The following is a 19,305-nucleotide window of genomic DNA, read 5'->3' as shown; positions in this document are numbered from 1 at the left end:
GGACGGTAGTTGGTCTTTCTGTTATTAAAGGGGCTATCTGTCTGCGGGGACAGGAGATTAAGAGTTTGTAGAGTGAACACCTAGACTTCACTCTGAGGGATGAAGAGTCATAATAGGCTACAAACAAATTAAAACATTGCCTTGGTAGCAATGTAATCATTTTGTTACTAATCCCTAAAATTTTATGGGATTGATCCAAGATTAAGAGAAAGCAAGGACTCAGGAATTCCTGAGTTGTACTGTTTGTACCAGGGATTGAACCAGGGGTGCTTAACCACTGAGCCACATCGCGGCCCTTTTTCTATTTTTTGTTTTTTTCTTCTTTTTCCTATTTTGAGACAGGGTCTTGCTAAGTTGTGTAGGACCTAAGTTGTTTAGCCCAGGCTGGCTTTGAACTTGTGATCCTCCTGCCTCAGGCTCCCAAGCCGCTGGGATTACAGGAGTGCGGCATCGCGCCAGGCTCTTGAATAGGGAATTTTAACTTAAATGGTCGATCACAGGATCTGTATATAAGGAAGAGTGATCGGTTGGCAAACTGTAGAAGGCAGGGGAGTCCACGAACTTGCACGTCTCATCATCGAAGCAAAGTAGTCTAGGATATGTTCTGGGAACAGCAGAAGTTGTAAAACGGTCTAAACACACTTAGAGGGCACACCTTATCCCCGTTGCTGGCACCACCCGGGTGATCAGCTTCCTCTCCATTCCGCAACTACACTACACCAAGGGAGGGGCCCCACCCTGCAAACCCTCACTTCTCCAGCCAGTCTCTATTCTACTTCACGGACAACAACTAGGCGCCGTGTGCTTTCCGTGAACTCTGGCCAGGTCGAACCAAGCCGCACCTTACACTAGGCCAGAAGGAACTGACTCGCGCCGTCCCTAGCTGTCCCGCAAAGCCTCCGTAGTGGGGGAAGGGTGGCCCAGGCTGGCGGTCCGCGCGCACCGACTTCCGCCCCCACACACCGCGCGCTCCGTGGCCCGCGGCGGGAGCTGCGGTTGGGCTGAGACGCCTGCGCACTGCGGCCCTCCTCGCGGCCCCGGGCACCCCACCCCCCGGTCTGGTCGCGCCCATGCGCCTGCGCTGTGCACGTTTCGGGGCTGCGGCAGCCATGCTGAACCCGTACAGAGAGGCGAGTGGGGGGGACAAGGTCGACGACAGCGGGATAGGACGCGGGAGATATGAAGAGGCAGCAGCATTAGCGCGCTCTGGGTGTCGGGGGACAGGCCTAGGCCTTGCGGCCCCGAGGCCCCCTCCAAACGACCCCCAGGAACGTTCGGAAAACTGGCCCTCGTGGCGGTGTGGGGGGGAGCAGCGGGCACGTGACTCCGATCAGCCAATCCGAGTGCTGCTGACGTGGCCGCGCGGCCCGGATGCTCTCCCCACCCCCCAACCCGCTCGGGAAGGGAGGGGCTGGGGGCTACGCCCCCTCCCCCAACACTGCTTCGGTTTCCGGGGGGGTTGACACCCCGGATTACATCCTCCCCCCGCACCAAGCCGAGGGCAACATTGGAGCCCCCCCGGAAGGCTCCACCATCCAGGTGAGAAGGGGCACTTGGGGCGGGGATGATGTTAGTCATTTAGATGCCAGTGACTTAAACCTATACGGTGAAGAAGCCAGGGTGTGTATGGAATTCTTGGGGTTCAAAAAGAACCTGAGTGGGATTTGTCCTTCAAATACTTCACAGCCAATGGGAGTGTGGAGGGGGACCAGCAGGAGAGGGCCACTGTGATGGGGGAGGGAATGGCCAACCTCCTGCCTCCATACCAATTGGAGGGCAAAGGGGAAGAGGGGGCGGCGTGCCCCCCCCCCATTCGTCCCCTGGGGGTACAGGAGCCTGCAGCCAGGTGAGAGGGATCCTTCTTGGCGGCTGAGGGGGTGATCTGGTAGGCTGAAGAGTGAGAATGATGGCTGTAATTCCTAATCATGGATGTAAATGCTTTAGTGTTGTCAATTCAGTCTGTGAAATGAGGTTTTTCTTAGGCGCCAACTCACTTTTCCCTGGAGGCTCTGCTCGGAGCATTTCTGTGCTCCCTTTGTGTCAAGGGTAGGAAGCTCGCAGTCACCACATGGCATGCTGGAGCTTAGACTTGTCTGTTATCGAATTTGTGTGCATTCGCATGGACACGGCCTGTGGGGGCCCTGTGCCCAAACCTTCGTTGCCCCTCTAAGAGCTACTTGAGCACTTGTCTACTAGGGCTCGGAGGAAGGTTACAAACCGAAAGCTTGGGGTCTACTTGGGGAACAACCCAGGCCCAAAGTGGGTCCTAGTAAAAAGTGTGGCCTGAGACAGCAGGAAAGCTCAGAGCCTGGAATGAGTTCCTAGGTCTCGGGTTTCTCCGGGGTGGCCTCGTCTATTGCGTCTTTCATCCCCTCCCCCAGTCCTGAACAGCTCTCTCCTTGTGTACTGCGGGGGAGGGAACGGAAAGGAGGGGAAGAGTTACTTTTCCAAATTACTGAGTAGCAGTAGCCTCCCCTGTGACTCATGTGGGGGAAGGGAGGATTAGGAGAGATTGGGGAGCAGTGATTTCCCGGAATGCTGGGAAATGAGAGTTAAAATTCTGGCCACCCTTTCCCTTTCTAAAGCCCAGTATCTCTCTGCCGCCCCAATTTTTTCTGCCCTGGCCGGCCCCCTGATGGGCCTGTGTCCTGACCTGCAAAGCCCCGGGCGGAGAAAAGCAGATTTGGGAGGCTGGGCCACTAGGGGGAGGGGAGAAGGCCTTTGCAAAGTTGCTGTGTCATTGCCCTCCCTGCTGCAGCCACCCGGGCGGGGCTGCATGTACTTTGGGGGGCCAGGACCGGATCCCAGGTGGGCTGGGGGTGGGGCGCCGGGGGACTCTGCTTTCCCTACGCGCACTTCCCTCCGGGGGGGTCTGTCCTCCTCGGGTGGTCCTGAAGACCGGAGGCTGGCGGCCATGTTAGGTGCAGTATGCGAGGTTGGAGCACAAGGGTTACTGCAGATGGAGGGTGGCATGATTGCAGCTCAAGGACCTAGGAGGCCCTGACTAGCCCTTCCAGGGGTAGAGGGAGCTTTCCTTATATTCGTTGCCCTACATTAATTTCCTTGCCTGGACGTGCACACAAACCTATTTTCCTCGGGGGTGTCAAAGCGCAGCTATTCTGTGGTGGGGGAAATCCTTTTATTCTACGGTAGGGGTACCTCCTCTAGAGGTGCTTCAGAGATCCTGGCCTTGGGCTCCGGTTCTTTATTCATACGTAGTCTGTAAGCCTATTCAGATAATCAAATTGTGAGGAAGACTTAAGAGGGAGTTAGGGGGAGGGGGCGAAACTGAGCTCCCAAAATGGCTCCTGCCCCTCCTCGGAGGCGGACGGCCCGGGGGGAGGGGAGGAGGGGAGAGAAGGAGGGGGAGGGCTAGTCTGAGCTACAGCCGCCGCCTCCTCTGCTCGCCCTCCTCCCTGGCGCTGACCGATGGACGAGCAGCTCCGTGGGGAGGACTCCGGACCCTGGTGGGGGGATGGGGGCGTTCTTTGGCCCCCGCGTGCGAAGGGACCCCAGGAGGGCGGTGCGGGTCTGCCCGGGCGAGGGGCGGGAAGCACGGAGAAAGGTCTGAGCTCGCCTGGAGAGGGGAGGGTCCCTCCCCCATTTCGCCCCTTGTAGGACTTGTTTTTTTCTGTTCTGAGCCAGACGCCGGAATGAGTTCGGGTAGAAGGGTATTATAGGATGGATGGGTTTGGAGATTTTGTTCCCTCTTTAGGGCTGTGGGGTTTTGTAGGCAGGTGTTTGTATTGCTAATGAAGGGACGAGTGGGCTGGGATTGGAGAAGTGCTTGGGCGTGAAAGTTTTGGGTTTGGTGGCCTTGTTCATAGTATTTGGGTGTTTGCAGAGAGGAGAAGTATTTTGCCTTTGCTTTCGATTATTTGGTCTGGGGGAGGGAAGGGAGGATTGTAAGACTTTCAGCAAGCCGTATTTTAGGTCGTAGAAAAGAGGAACGTTAGGCCCCTTCGCTGTTAACGTTCAGGCGCCTTTAGTTGTTCGCCACAGGAGAATAGGCCGCGGCTTCTAAGATGGCGTCTTTCTTCCTCATTTCAGATTCTTCACTGCAGCGGCCTCCCTGCCAAGAACAGCATTCCGCCCTGCGTCCTGCAGCCACACCCCTGGCGAGCCGCGCCTGGCTACGCCCACGCGACCCCTCCCGTTCGGCCAATGGAGAACTACGAATGGCACTACCAGCCCAAGCTTGGCAGTCGGGAGTTACTTCGTGCTTGGGAGAACTTAGTTGGAAGAGGAGGCGGGGAGAAGGTGCTGGAGGCCGTGGGGAGATGGCCCTTGCACCTATTCCAACTTCCCTGTTTCCCTGGAGTCGCCGAACCACAGCGCAACCAAGCGGCTCAGATATGGCGGGTTGCCTATTCCCTGTGAGTCTATGCGGCACTCTTCTGCCTGGTGACTGACGACTTGGAAATGAAGTTTGTGACGTCATCGCTTCGACAGACCAATAGAAGAAGCTCCCGCGGAGATGGGATCCACCTCCTTCGACTTTGCTACTTCACGCGCGTGAGCGAGCGAGCGCGCGCGGAGGGGGTGGGGAAATTCTGGAGCAGGGTGGCGCGCATGAGCAACGAAGCTCCTCCTCCCCGCCTATATATAAAGGGCTGGCGCGGGGCTCGGCGGCGCCATTTCGCGCTGGAGTGGAGCAGCCTCTAGAACGACCTGGAGGATTCTGCTTACCGATACAGAGCCTTTGACTCGTCGGGGGCCGCCATTACAATCCACGTCCATCCGTTTGGAAATGGCCTTCGTCTCGGCCTATGACCGGTCCCGGCGGACAGTACAGACCCCATAGAAGCCCCTGAAGCTCCCCTTTTTCGGGCCCCGCCCAATTGTCGGAGTCTGTCCACCCCCTCTACTCCGCCCTCAAGAGGATTTCAAAGATGGAGGCGGCGGCTTCCTAAACCACTTTTCGTGTTCATCCGCCTCCATCCGAGGTCGAAACGGGATCTTGTCCAACCCGTACGGTCCCGACAGGAAGAGGGGACCCCTGCAAACCAACAGCGGGCTGTATTGACGACGGTGTCTAGGATCGGGGACTGTCTTTGGTTTTGGGGAGTCTATCCCCCTTGTCGTACGCCGGTCTCTGCTGAGGCCGCCGCCATTTTCTTGCTGTCCGCTGCCTGCGGAGCGCGCCAAGCTGCCGGGAGTCCTGCGAGAGGCCGCGCGGAGGAGACTGCTCGTGCCGGCCCAGCGGGGAGATTGTCGCCTGGAGGGCCAAGGGCAACGGCCTCCCCCCCACTTCCCGGGTTATGCTGGACCGGGCGGTGAGGGGATCCGAGGCCACCCGGACTTTACGCGGCTGAAGGCAGCGCTGGTTCCCCGCGGTCAAGATGCTGCAAAACGTGACTCCCCACAAGTACGTCTCCCGAGAGCGCGCGTGGGAAGGGGTCGTTGTGGGGCGGCGGCACGGGTGGAGGGCGCCGTGTTCGGGGGGCAGTACCGAACCACCCGGCGCCGGTTGCTATGCGTTGCCACTTCTTGGCGCAGCTGTTGGCTCGGGCTCGCGGAGGGGGTTGGACGACGGTTTTGGAACGGTGGCGGCGACCCAGTTGCTGCGTGTGGGGGGAGCGCAGGTTGTCAATTTATAAGCTACAGCCATGGCCCGGTCTTAACCAAGTTAGAGATAGTTCGGTGGCTGAAAGGGTAGGAATGGGTATTTTTAAGTAGACGAGCAGGTCCTGCGGGTATTGGGCCTGGTGCCTAGTTTTGGTTTGTCATGGTGTTTGGGGGGTTCGTGGTCAACCTCTGCCAGTAGTTGCCATGGTGACCGAGCTTCAGGACTTGGCAGCGGGGATTCCCAACTTTAGGATAGAGAGGATCCTACTGTCTAGGGTGTCATAAAATTCCTGCTCGTCTTTCAGTGAGTGGAAGGAGGGGGCTGGTTTTTGATGGTGTCGAGTGTTTGATTTAGGGCAGGAGGGTGGAGCTAAGACTTTTGCAGTGCTGCGGATGTAAACAATGAGGTCTCTAAGTAGTGTCTTAAATCTTAGGTGGTGGGAAACACCTGGCCTGGAGGAGTAACAGGACCACTGTTGGTCTTTAATGTGCAGTAGATGGTACATTGGGAACTGTTAGACCGTGTTTTTCTAGCAGGGTGTTGGGAGGTGTGCTGTCACAATCAGGTTGTGACCTTGGCTGTTGGGTGGCTGTTTTTTGAATTCTTGGAGGAGGTAGTTTGCAAATCTGGAGGGCAGTTAACTCCAATTGTGAGGTCTCACAAGATGTTCCCTTGTCTGAATTTATAAGTTAGACATTTAGTGCATTTTTCTTTTATTAAATACTCAGCTTAATGAAAATAACATTTCTTCTACCCAGGTGGATTGATTCTTGGGTGCCTCAGCATTTTATGAAGTTTTTCTTCCTAGTTTATTTCCTCTCTTTTTTTCACTGTCTTCCCTCAGGCTCAACCACCATGGCAACCACCAAACCCCTAGTGAGGAGGAATCTTGGTCTTCAACTCCACCCATTTTTGCTTAAGAGCCATCCCCATAGGGCTTTCTTATTTTTAATTGAGCATGGGTTGCCAGACTCCAGAAGGTGGGATCTAGATTAGCTATACTAAAAATAAAAGGAGGGGGGAGGTGGGCATCAACAGAATCTCTACAGATGATTTTGATATTGGTTCTTATTTGGAGCCACTTGCAAGCTTAGTTGTCTCACTAGGTCCAGAGCTTGGATTTATTGGTGACATAGTGCAAATTGCACTTTGAATTCCATGAGATCTCCACATCTAATGTTATTTACCATTTTTGCAGGCTCCCTGGGGACGGGAATGCAGGGTTACTGGGGTTGGGCCCAGAGGCAGCAGCTCCAGGAAAAAGGATTCGAAAGCCTTCTCTGTTGTATGAGGGATTTGAGAGTCCTACTATGGCGTCAGTGCCAGCTTTGCAACTAACCCCTGCCAACCCACCACCCCCTGAAGTATCCAATCCCAAAAAACCAGGACGGGTAACCAACCAGCTGCAATACCTGCACAAGGTGGTGATGAAAGCTCTGTGGAAACATCAGTTTGCGTGGCCATTTCGGCAGCCTGTAGATGCTGTCAAACTGGGTCTGCCGGTGAGTAGGAACATAGAATTGGGGGAGGTATGGGAATGAGCAAGAATGTGTGTGAGTGGGGGTGGGTTGCCTAGTGTAGGTGCTGCGGCCCCTAGGGAGTTCCCAATTCTTTTCTGTAGGGCAGATAGCCACCATAGTTCTGAATTCTTGGTCCTTTGTGATTGTTCCAACCGCTTGCTATCTCTATCTTGGCATCTCTTATTGTGCCCTCTGTGTCCTTCCTTAACTTTTTGTGCCCTGGCTCCATTTTACAGATTCCCACCCCGGGTTGGGAGAGGACCACGGTGGCCAAAATTCTTAGCTTCTTCCTTTCCCTCATGCAGCCCATGGATAGCCAACCCCAGAGGTAATGTCACAGGATGGGAAGTTTCTAGAATGGGTGGGAGGTGGGTGGTTAGGGAAAGGCAGTAGGGGCCCCCAAAGTGGGTTAAGGATCCTATTCCCCACCCTATCCTCCCCCCCTTTTTTTTTGGTCCTGTAGTTTAATTGGGGCCGCAGTTTAGGGAACTGTATTCCTTTGATACATAGGGGGTGTGTGTGTGTGTGTGGGTCGGTCAGTGATTTCCCTGGGAGAATGGGTATTTTAATTTTCAGTGGCTCTGACGTACCATTTCTTTTTTTAGGATTATCACAAAATTATAAAACAGCCTATGGACATGGGTACTATTAAGAGGAGACTTGAAAACAATTATTATTGGGCTGCTTCTGAATGTATGCAGGATTTCAATACCATGTTCACCAACTGTTACATTTACAACAAGGTAAGTTTTTCTGTGTGCATTTAGCAGGTGATAAGAGGACATTTATTATAGCCAAATGGAAACGTTTTGTCTTCTATTGAAGCTGTATCCAGTTAGTAATGGTCCAAAGAAAACTGAGTCCAAATAGTGTTATCAGTAATGTGGCTTCAGAGCTCTATAGTTTAAGGTTATTTAAGTAGAACACCTTCATACTTGGGGATGGTGGCCCTGTTTCTCAGAAAGCTCCAGAGACCTGAGTAGAGCAGGATCTATTTTACTCATCAGTTCTCATTCTCTTAAGCTTGTGAACATTAAGGGACCATGTATTTTCATTAGTTTGTATTTTGAGAGACAGGAAAGAAGGGGACATTATTGGCCTAATGTGGTAATTTGCAGCATTTGATGACAGGTGCCTAAGGGAGAGTGGTCATGCCCTAGGGCCTGGAATTTGACAGAAATGGTCTTTTTTTTGCTATCATTTGGACCTTTCTAAATTTGTTTTTTGTTTCACTAGCCCACTGATGATATAGTCCTGATGGCACAGACACTGGAAAAGATCTTCCTACAGAAGGTGGCATCAATGCCTCAAGACGAACAAGAGCTTGTGGTGACCATCCCTAAGAACAGCCATAAGAAGGGGGCCAAGTTGGCAGGTGGGAAGAGTGAGAGTTTTGCGAATGGAGACCTGAAGAGACAGGAAAGAGAAACAAACTAAACGGTTTTTGCTTTGTTTTCCTTTATTAAGCACTCCAGGGCAGTATTACCAGTGCCCATCAGGTGCCTGCTGTCTCTTCTGTGTCACACACAGCCCTATATACTCCACCACCTGAGATACCTACCACTGTCCTCAACATTCCCCATCCATCGGTCATTTCTTCTCCCCTTCTCAAGTCTCTGCATTCTGCTGGACCCCCGCTCCTTGCTGTATCTGCAGCTCCCCCAGCTCAGCCCCTTGCCAAGGTATAGATAAATGTATCTGTTTTGGACAGTGGGAAGGGAAAGGTTTTGAATGAAGTGGACCTGGAGTAATAGTCTGTTGGTTTTTTATTTTTTTTTTTTTCTGCAGAAAAAAGGGGTTAAACGAAAAGCAGATACTACCACCCCTACACCTACAGCCATCCTGGCTCCTGGTTCCCCAGCCAGCCCTCCTGGGAGTCTTGAGCCTAAAGCAGCACGGCTTCCCCCTATGCGTAGAGAGAGTGGTCGCCCCATCAAGCCCCCACGCAAAGACTTGCCTGACTCTCAGCAACAACACCAGAGCTCTAAAAAAGGAAAATTGTCAGAACAGTTAAAACATTGCAATGGCATTTTGAAGGAGTTGCTCTCTAAGAAGCATGCAGCCTATGCCTGGCCTTTCTATAAACCAGTGGACGCTTCTGCTCTTGGCCTGCATGACTACCATGACATCATTAAGCACCCCATGGACCTCAGCACTGTCAAGGTACCCACTGCATGGGGCAGATGGGATGCTAAGGCAGTGATTGGCATCTAGGGATCAATAAAATAATGTTCATGTCTCCTTATGGGTACACAGCAGTCTTTGATTTTTGGTTTTACAAAATTGTAAAGGGGCAGGTCAAGCAGTTTGAAATTGCATTTCCTACAGTAAGGATGAGTATTCTGTTTAAAGAGTAACCCTAATACACAGTTCTACTATTTAATGGGAGGGTTGGGTCAGAGAAGTTAAGGGGTGGAAGAACAGTTGGGTTACCTCCTGTATCACTTAGAAATGATTTCTTTTTCTAGACTTAAGATAATTTCTTCAACCTACCCAAATTCCTTTGACTTCTAACTTTAACCTCAGGGCACAGATCCATGTGCACATCCCCACTGTGCTCTCAAGAGAGGGCCTCTTGTGTTGTCTGGGGTTGGCAGGGAAAGGTGAGTCTCTCTGCCTGTGCAGCTTCTGATGCTGCCTCCTTCTGCAGCGGAAGATGGAGAACCGTGATTATCGGGACGCACAGGAGTTTGCTGCTGACGTGCGGCTTATGTTCTCCAACTGCTATAAGTACAACCCCCCAGACCACGATGTTGTGGCCATGGCACGAAAGCTGCAGGTGAGTGTAGAAGTTGAAGCTTAAAGGATAAATGGGTATGGGAGGGAGATTGCATCAATTTGTGCAGTATGTCCTCGACATGAGAGGACGTACAGCCACAAATTGAAATTATATGACGATGACTGGGTATAGCCCAGAACATTGTACCAGCATAATTTGGAGTCTGTTTTTTTCCTAGGACGTATTCGAGTTTCGTTATGCAAAGATGCCAGATGAACCACTGGAACCAGGGCCTTTACCAGTCTCCACTGCTTTGCCCCCTGGGCTGACCAAATCCTCTTCAGAGTCCTCCAGTGAGGAAAGTAGCAGTGAGAGCTCCTCTGAGGAAGAGGAGGAAGAAGATGAGGAAGATGAGGAGGAAGAGGAAGAAAGTGAAAGCTCAGACTCAGAGGAAGAAAGGGCTCATCGCTTGGCAGAACTACAAGAACAGGTATATTGTCACTCTTCAGTCTTTTAACTGGGTAAAAGTTTGGTTCATGCTCTGTCTTGGTCCTATTTTTTTCTCTCAATTTTACTTTCCCACTTCATGTCTTGACTTTTCTCTAGCTTCGGGCAGTACACGAACAACTTGCTGCCCTGTCCCAGGGCCCGATATCTAAGCCTAAGCGAAAGAGAGAGAAAAAGGAGAAAAAGAAGAAACGGAAGGCAGAGAAGCATCGCGGCCGAGCTGGTGTTGATGAAGATGACAAGGGGCCTCGGGCACCCCGCCCTCCTCAGCCCAAGAAGTCTAAGAAAGCTAGTGGCAGTGGGAGTGGCAATGCTGCCACGCTAGGCCCTCCTGGCTTTGGATCTTCTGGAGGAAGTGGCAACAAGTGAGTTCTAATAAGGTCAAAGCAGACTAGTTTGATTTCTATGCTATCTTCCACTCGTAATTTTTTTTTTCTAAATGTGAGGGTGGTCAGCAAATTTTGTGATAACTGATCAGGGTAATATCCTTCAAGAACCATGGGGTCTCTCAGGGTAACTGACTCAGATGTGTAGTGCATAAAAAGCTGTAGGCAATATGAAAACAATTATGACGCATGATTTACAAAAATCACGTTAGCTAGATTTGTTCCTCTTTGCCAGTTTGCTTACTCTTGTAAATAAATGATTCTAGACTTGTGTGTTTTTTCACGATGGCTTTAGTTGTGCTTTTAAAGGAGCAAAAAGATGGACTTGTACCAGTATACTTTAAAGCCCCAATAAATACTTACATTGATATAAGAAGTCAATAAAATGCTCAGTTTTCTTAACTCAGTGTCCTAGTAAACCTACCTCTAACTTGGCTTTTTTGCCTTATGGCAAAAATATAGGCAGGAAATAAATTTCTGGGTTGAACAGTGGGACTATGTTTGGAGAGGTAGTTTTTGTAGTTGACAGGGTTTTTTGTTTTGCTTTGTTTGCCTATAGGCTACCCAAAAAGGCCACAAAGACAGCTCCACCTGCCCTGCCTACTGGATACGATTCAGAGGAAGAAGAAGAAAGTAGGCCCATGAGTTATGATGAGAAACGACAGTTAAGCCTGGATATCAACAAATTACCTGGAGAGAAATTGGGTCGAGTTGTACATATAATCCAAGCCCGAGAGCCTTCTTTACGGGACTCAAACCCAGAAGAGATTGAAATTGATTTTGAAACACTCAAACCATCCACACTTAGAGAACTTGAGCGTTATGTCCTCTCCTGCCTACGAAAGAAACCGCGGAAGCCCTATAGTGAGTATCACCTGAAGTCCATCGTGGTTCTGACAGCTTAGAAAGAGGTAGTGGTACACAATATAATGCATTTGAAATAATTTGTTTTGAAGATGATGTGATGCATGTGCGGTGCTGCTTCCTTGATGTTCAAGAATGGAACTTGGAGGGCTGGGGTTATATTATAGTTCAATTGGTAGAGCATTTGCCTAGCATGTGTAGAGGCACTGGTTCAATTCTCAGCACCACATAAAAATAATACGTGTTTTATGTCTGTCTACATTTTTTTAAAAAATGGAACTCTGAAATCTATGTGGCCAGTAACTCTAGGCAATCTTAGTGAATTCTGTTATCCATCCTCCCGCCCCCAGCCATTAAGAAACCTGTAGGAAAGACAAAGGAGGAACTAGCTTTGGAGAAAAAGCGGGAACTGGAAAAGAGGTTACAAGATGTCAGCGGGCAGCTCAATTCCACCAAGAAGCCCCCCAAGAAAGGTGAGAATACTTGGAGACTGCTGCAAATGTGTTATACTTGTTTTCATGTTTTCAGAAAAAAATTTTATCTTTTAACTCTCAACTTTTTTGTTCAGCGAGTGAGAAAACTGAGTCAACCTCTGCACAGCAAGTAGCAGTGTCTCGTCTCAGTGCTTCCAGCTCCAGCTCAGATTCCAGCTCCTCCTCTTCATCTTCCTCTTCTTCAGACACCAGTGACTCGGACTCAGGCTAAGGGGCCAGGCCAGATGGGGCAGGAAGGCTCCGCAGGACCGGACCCCTGAACTACCCTGCCCCAACCCATTCCCCCTTGCTGTGACACTTCTTCATCTCACCTCCCCTCCCCCCTCTGTAGGAGAGCTGGCTCTGCAGGGGGGAGGAATGCAGGAACATTCACTGAAGGAGGGACATGGACAAAAAATAAGATTGAATTCCCAGCCCCTTTGGGAGTAACCTCTTGGGCATAGAGCCCCCTGTTCAGAATGATGGGGATGGGGCAAGGGTACAGGGTGAGAGTGGGCAAAAGCCCCTGGACACAATGTTACCTGAGGCCATAGCTGCCCTGTTCACTTCTAAGGGCCCTGTTTTGAGGTTGTTTGTTCTAATTTATTTTAAGCTAGGTGAGGCTGTGGGGGATATGGCCATGGTCCCCTTGGCCTCCATGGGGAGGGAAGAAGGGGGAGCTCTTTTTTTACGTTGACTTTTTTTTTTCTACTCTGTTTTCCCTTTTTCCTTCCGCTCCATTTGGGGCTCTGGGGGTTTCAGTCATCTCCCCATTTGGTCCCCTGGACTGTCTTTGTCTCTTGATTCTAACTTGTAAATAAAGAAAATATTATTCAAGTTTTGAGTGAGTCATCTTTGTGTAATATTTTTTTTTTTTTGTAGGTTTGAAAAGAACTGATTGGTTTCAATTTTTTTTTTACAGTGCCAGGCACTAAACCCAGGGCCTTTGAAGTGCTAGGCAAGTACTCTACTATTGAGTTACACTTAGCCTGCTGCCTGGTTTTTTTTTTTTTTTTTTTTTTTTTTTTTTGTCCCTTAAAATTTTCAGGAAAGTGATTTTTGAGAGGAATGGCCATACTGCAGTTGGGTTACTTTAGTGTTGGCTATGTTGTTAATAGTACTATCAGCCCTTTATAAATGAGTCTAATCTGGCTCATTTGTGTCTGTATCAAGTTTGGCCTGGATATGGGGCACACATGTTTTGTAATCCCAGCTGTTGGAGGAGGTTCTACAGCAGCAGAATCACAAGGTCAAGACCAGACTGGGAAATAGCCTTTTTTGAGACGGTTAAGTGTAGTTCAGTGGCAGATAGCACTTGCCTAGCATGTATGAGCTCCTGGATTCAAACCCTAGTGCTGGGGCTTGAGGATTTTCTCTTGATATTGGTATGAATTGTCTCCTGAACACACTTAACTAAAATGTGAAAGGGATTTAGGAGTTAACCAACATCTGTTTTGCTTTCTTCTTTCTGTCTTGAAAGACTACCATGAGCCTGTCTTCCCTTGCTAAGGGTAAGAGGGGGAAAGGCAGTTAAGGAGCTGGGATGTACAGTTTTCACAGTGTGGGTTTATATTGTATGTGGGAGACAGTTTTGGTTTAGTATAATGGATTGTAGTTGGAAACCTGAAGCTTGAATTAGGATTTAAAAGTGGGAATCTGATATGAAGAAAATGGCTTATTGTGCCATACATGATGCCATCAGAAGCAAGGTATAGGATGGACACCAGAAAGATGAAGATTTTGGAAGTAGCAATTATTCTCATCTCCTATCTTTGGGAATTCTGGTTAAATTGAATCCTGGCCAACAGCTCAAGCTCAGGAGATGATAAATCATAATGGGGTGATTTAGTAACAGGAGAAAACCTTTGCACTATGGAGTTCGCCCCTTAATGAGCACCTTTTTGAAAAGGTGCAGTGGATGGTAGGAATTTTACTACAAAAAAAAAAAAAATGGTCATTGAGGTTGATTTTTAAATATGTATGGAGTTGTATTTCATTTTCGGGAGAGTAAGGTTTGAATTGAATAAAGTTTGCAGAAAGTCATTGCTGTTGTGTGCACACCCTTTATTTGTGCCTGGTTTTGAACCCAGGGGCATTTTACTTCTGAACCACATCCCAGTCCTTTTTTAAAGCTGCTTAGGGCTTTAAAAAGATTTTTTTTTTTAATGTAGTTTGAAAGAATAATTCTATCCATCAAAAGATTTATGGAGTGCCTTTGGAATTGCTTTGGTTCTTCAGAAACTGAATCCAGGGAACTTCAAATGATTTAAGAAGAGGAAGAGAACTAGGCCAGAAAAAGTGGAAAAGACCTCATACTTGTTAGATCCATCTGGGAGTGAATATTGGGATTTGACTTTTCCTTAGCTGAATTAACTGGTCAACACCTCATCTGTACTTCATGCTGACCCCCTTAGGCATTTTAAGTTTCAGGAGTTGGGTTGAGTTCCATCTGGATTGTCAAAAAGTATTTCCTAAGTGGCAAGTACAGGCTTCACAACTGGTGAAGTCCTTTGGACTATTATTTCCTCTTGTGCTCTTCCCTGCTGTTGGTATCTTGTGCTCTCTTGCTGTTTCTCTCCCCTGGCCTTCCATGCCATTTGAACTTTTTTCCATGGGAATCCTTTTTTTGTGGGGAAGGAGGTATGGTTGAGATCAACAGATTATTCAGTCAACATATTGAGTTCCCTTGATTTCCTCTAATTTTTCAATAGACAAGGGGTATAGGGTGAAGATATGAAGACAGCCTTATCTTCATGGAATTTGGTTGGTATCAATAGGATGCAATTAATCACCACCAGATCAATGATTATACAGATTACTCCAAGATAAAGGTGTGACTCAGTCTTAATGCACTATCCATTTTTACTGCACCACACTTTATGAACCTAGTCCCTTTATTAGGTTTTGCTTCCATGAGTGACCAGCATGAAGAACTCCCAGGACAAGGACCACTAGTTGGAGTTATCCTGTGGGCCTTGTGCAAAGTAATCAAAGGGAGGTCTGTCTGAGCAATGAGCACCTGTGACAAGCTGTGGAAATGTTAGAACCAATGTGATAGCTCCCAATGATAAACTAATTTCCTTTTTTTTTTTTTTTTTCTGGATCATCCCTAGTTCAAATTCTACAAGATCCCACTTACTGAATAAGTCAGCTCCTCAGTTTCTATGTGGGGAGAATGGAAAATGGCAACATTAGACAGTTTTGAATAAAAATTACTAGTACTTCTATAGTGTGCCAAGAATTGAGAAGTTTTTGTAATCGGAGGAAGGAGTATACATTGCCTTCAGAGTTTGGCCAGGAGAAGCCCAAGGAGGGCATTTAAGTCAAGTTCAATGCATAACGAATTTATCAAAAATTCACATTGACTACTTTTGTGCCAACTACCATGTCAAATCCAACTTCTATTCGGTCTTCACTGTAACTCTTTACGACTTAACCCCTCTTAATAAGTGAAGAAATAAAACAAATGAAGCAACTTACCCAAATCACAACACAGCCATTGAGTGGCGGAGGTGGGAAGTGAACCCGGACAGCCAAGCTTTTTTTTTTTTAAAGAATTTTTAAAATACTTTTTTAGTTCTTGGCAGACACAACATCTTTATTTGTTCGAACCCGGGCCGCACGCATGCCAGGCGAGCGCGCTACCACGTGAGCCACATCCCCAGCCCGGACAGCCAAGCTTAAAGATGCATGTTGATGGGTACACTGAACTAAAAGTGAGCCAGGAGACAGATTTTAAAGAAATTGACTAGAGTTGGTGCCTATAGTCCCAGCTTGAGATGGGAAGATTACTTGGGCCCCCAGGAGTTTGAGAACAACTTGGACAGACAGCAAGAATTCATCTTAAAAAAAAAGTGCTAGCATATCATTATGAAGTAACATTAACAGAGTGGATAATTTAGGAAAGAATTGCAGCAATTAGTCCCAGCAAACAAGGATAGTGTTTTGAAAATGGAGAGGCAATCATGTAGATGAAGGGCCATTGATAGGTTTGAAAATTATGTAGGAGATAAATGGGAATTTTCTTTTTTTTTTTTTTTTGTATCAGGGATTGAACTCGGGCACTCAACCAGTGATCCACATCCCCAGGTGAGTTACTTAGCACCTCACTGTTGCTGAGGCTGGCTTTGAACTTGTGATCCTCCTGTCTAAGCCTCTAGAGCCGCTGGGATTACAGGCATGTGCCACCATGCCCGGCAGTGGACTGTTAAATCACAACACTAAAGCAGTTTGTGTATGTCTCTACATACATACATACATAGAATATGTGAGATACACACACACACACACACACACACACACACACATATATACACACGCGCACACACACACACACACACACACACACACACACACGTATAGATATCAATGCCCCTTAGTCCCTAGTACAGCTATCGAGTAATGGAAGCAGGATAGTTGGATCAAGGATTGCCTCCTGTCTGGCTAACAGATGAGAATGAAATCCAGCAAGGTTTGCAGAAGGCAATTCTAAGGTACTTGAACACTGCCACGGAGGGTCTTTGGTGCCATCTGTTGGCTGAGTAGCTTATTGACTTCTGAATCTTGTCATTTTTGTCCATCTTTAGGTTTCCTCATTTTCATTCCTTTAACTTGAAATCTGAGCCTTCACTTTTTTGATGGAAAAGGCCCTTGAGGGAAGCGCAGGCCCTCAGAACTTGTCTTCCTTTACCTCCGAGGCATCTCACATTCTTCCCCTGGATTCGTTGACACCACTTGCTCCCAATGCACATGATTTTCAGACAGCCCCTCTTGCTTTGTTCTAAAGCCTCTGCCTCAGCCTTCCATCAGATGTTGTCCCTTGTGGTATCTTTCTTTGTCCTCTTCTTATTTAAATACTAAGCAATTTGACCTATTCCTCTGGAAACAACTCCAACCCATAAAATCCATGTCTCTACATCTGGCATCCCACTTCCAAGAAGTTTTCACTGAGGTCTGTTGAGGCTTCCATCACTTCTCTCTCTCTGCCCCCTGTCAGGCTGGGCTCAGCTCTTCTTACCAGTCCATGTCTTCCAGCTCTACCACATCTCGGGAGCTCATCACCCACACATGCCCTCATGCCCTGTCCCCTTCCCACCCTGCTAGTAAAGATCTCCTTTCCTGAGGTACCAGGCCTGTCTCTTCCAGGCAGACCTCACCTCACCTCCTCTCATCATCCTTGCCAAACTTTCAACAAACCCCAAACTTCAAATATATCTTTGTAGAGCAAGTAAATGTATATCATGAAGTATTTCTCATATCTGTTTGCCAGATAAGGACATTGCTAATATCAGATAAGCTAATATTTGATTTGCATTTGGAGGAGAAAAGTGGTTTGTTCTCCAGCAATAAGCATTTTTTGTCAGATATTTCGGTGGAAAAAAAATGTTCCTAAAACTCTCTTTTTCCAGACCTCAGTCAGAGTCAATTGCTGGAATTGCTGAGACTATAAGTAACACTGGTTAATGGATATTTCCTTTTCTTCTAACCCTGAAATACATGTGACCCTGGTTTCCCTGTGAAGGCAGGTTGTAGAAACACAGAGATCCTCCAAACATGATTATTACCTTGTATTCTGCCTAGTTTTTTTTCTTCTTATCCAGAGTCACTGCAAAAAAGTTTACAGTTTCATCTACCCCTTCTTTCTCAAAAAAAAAAATTTAAAAAATTTTAAAAGATCTACTTCTTTGTGTTTTCTAAGTTTGATTATATGAACTCCAGGAAAGTGAAAACTGAAAATTTACTAACCAATCAGGAGCCAGGAAGTCCTCCTTCTCTGTCTGAGTGATGGGAAGTTGAATGATGGTTGCTCCAGATCCATGGTTACCACCATATATTGCTCTACATTCTTGAACTTGAGAAAGCACAGCATGTCCAGTCCTCCTGCACCCACTGGTTCCTATGTCAATTAGTTGTATCTTCCATAAGGAACTCTTTACTTGGCCTCCAAGTCCCTGATGTCTGGTCAGTGACTTGGTGCTGAGACTTTCCGTAACTCTTTCTTACACTTCCCCTTAAAATCCTGCATCTGTTTCCAACCACATTAACCCCACCCACTAATTTGGTGTTGTTGAATCCATCACCTGCCCTTCAGGCTGACCCCCAGTGTTGTCCTACTCGTATCACTTGCCTTGCAAATAGACCCTGCAAAGCCTTACCTACCATGATTTGCTCAGGGAGTGTCCAAGAGAAAAATTAAAGGCAGGAGGTCGGGGTTGAGCTGCTGATGCACAGAGTAGTTATCTGGGGGTGGAGGGGAGGGTAGCTGATTTTGCTGCAGAGAATATCAAAGGCATCTGCCCTGAACTTCAGAGTCAGGGAGAAAACTAAACAGAGAGGGCCTTGTTTCCTCACCCTGGGAAACGGAGAATGCTGGGGAAAGGAAACTGACAATGAATCCTTGTTATCTGACAGGTATTTTGATGGGCATTTTTCATAGTTATCTCTTAATCCACACAATCCCTATCACGTATTTATTATAACTCCTTTTTTAGTGATGAGGAAACTAATTTACTGTGCATAGATCAAGGTCATAGAACAAGTGAGAACAGGATAAAACTGATTTCAAATTTTCTATTCTATACCCAAAATTTCTGGTTGTATCTTGGATATAAGTATAAAAGAAATTCAGAAGTAAAACATAGAAGAAAATCTGGATATTGTTAACTCCACTAATGTGAACTGAAGAATAAGGCTAGACAGACAGACAGACAGGCACACACACACACACACACACACATCCATTCATCTATCTTTTTAATATAGTTTCTGCACAAGATAGTTCCATGCTGTGAAAAAAATTTTTTTCAAGTCCAGTTAATTGAACTTAGCTAAAGAATCATTAGAAACTGTGAAGACATGAAGAAGAAATTGAATGACCTCATTCCACAATCCAGATGAGGGAAACTTCAATAATGGCTTTGGCTGTATGAAGAGGAACTGGGATAAGTGAAGATTATTCACTTTGGGCTAAATAATAACTGTATGGCAGCTACTCCTACCTACCATATTTCCTAAACATACCTCCTGCTTGGCTTGGAAACCAGGACCATGGGGACCAGACTGTAGGAGGAGGATGGTGGAGGAATCCTGGGGATGGGGGAGATGAGCATCTGGACTTGTATTGACAATATAAGAAGGAGAGTCACAAATTACACGCCAGGCACTAAAATTATAAAGATTTTGTAATATTTCATAAACTTTGTGCCTTCTCTGTTTTTTTTTTTACTAATTTTTAAAATTAATCTTTGTTTTCTGATTGGGATTGGCA

General features: G+C 47.5%; 1 protein-coding gene across 3 annotated transcripts; it reads left to right on the top strand.

Annotated features, from left to right (window-relative positions):
* Nucleotides 1-1,442: 1,442 nt before the first annotated feature.
* Nucleotides 1,443-12,875, top strand: Brd2 (bromodomain containing 2). Of its 3 annotated transcripts, none has more exons than XM_071613502.1 (13): nt 1,443-1,539; nt 4,051-5,368; nt 6,768-7,071; nt 7,695-7,832; nt 8,326-8,464; nt 8,557-8,771; nt 8,878-9,252; nt 9,740-9,868; nt 10,047-10,298; nt 10,415-10,680; nt 11,261-11,565; nt 11,916-12,038; nt 12,134-12,875. In XM_071613502.1, the coding sequence occupies exons 2-13, from the start codon at nt 5,343-5,345 to the stop codon at nt 12,268-12,270; spliced, it is 2,409 nt and encodes an 802-aa protein (XP_071469603.1). In that variant the 5' UTR covers nt 1,443-1,539; nt 4,051-5,342; the 3' UTR covers nt 12,271-12,875. The 3 variants fall into 3 exon arrangements, with proteins under 3 accessions (XP_071469603.1, XP_027799555.1, XP_027799556.1); XM_027943754.2 differs by lacking the exon at nt 1,443-1,539 and adding an exon at nt 3,388-3,467; XM_027943755.2 differs by lacking the exons at nt 1,443-1,539; nt 4,051-5,368 and adding an exon at nt 7,326-7,417 and having other exon boundaries at nt 6,981-7,071.
* Nucleotides 12,876-19,305: the final 6,430 nt, after the last annotated feature.

Source organism: Marmota flaviventris, chromosome 6, assembly GCF_047511675.1.
Source record: "Marmota flaviventris isolate mMarFla1 chromosome 6, mMarFla1.hap1, whole genome shotgun sequence".
NCBI lineage: Eukaryota > Metazoa > Chordata > Mammalia > Rodentia > Sciuridae > Marmota > Marmota flaviventris.
The sequence above is the reverse complement of the archived record's forward strand: the minus strand, read 5'-3'. Positions and strand labels throughout refer to the sequence as shown.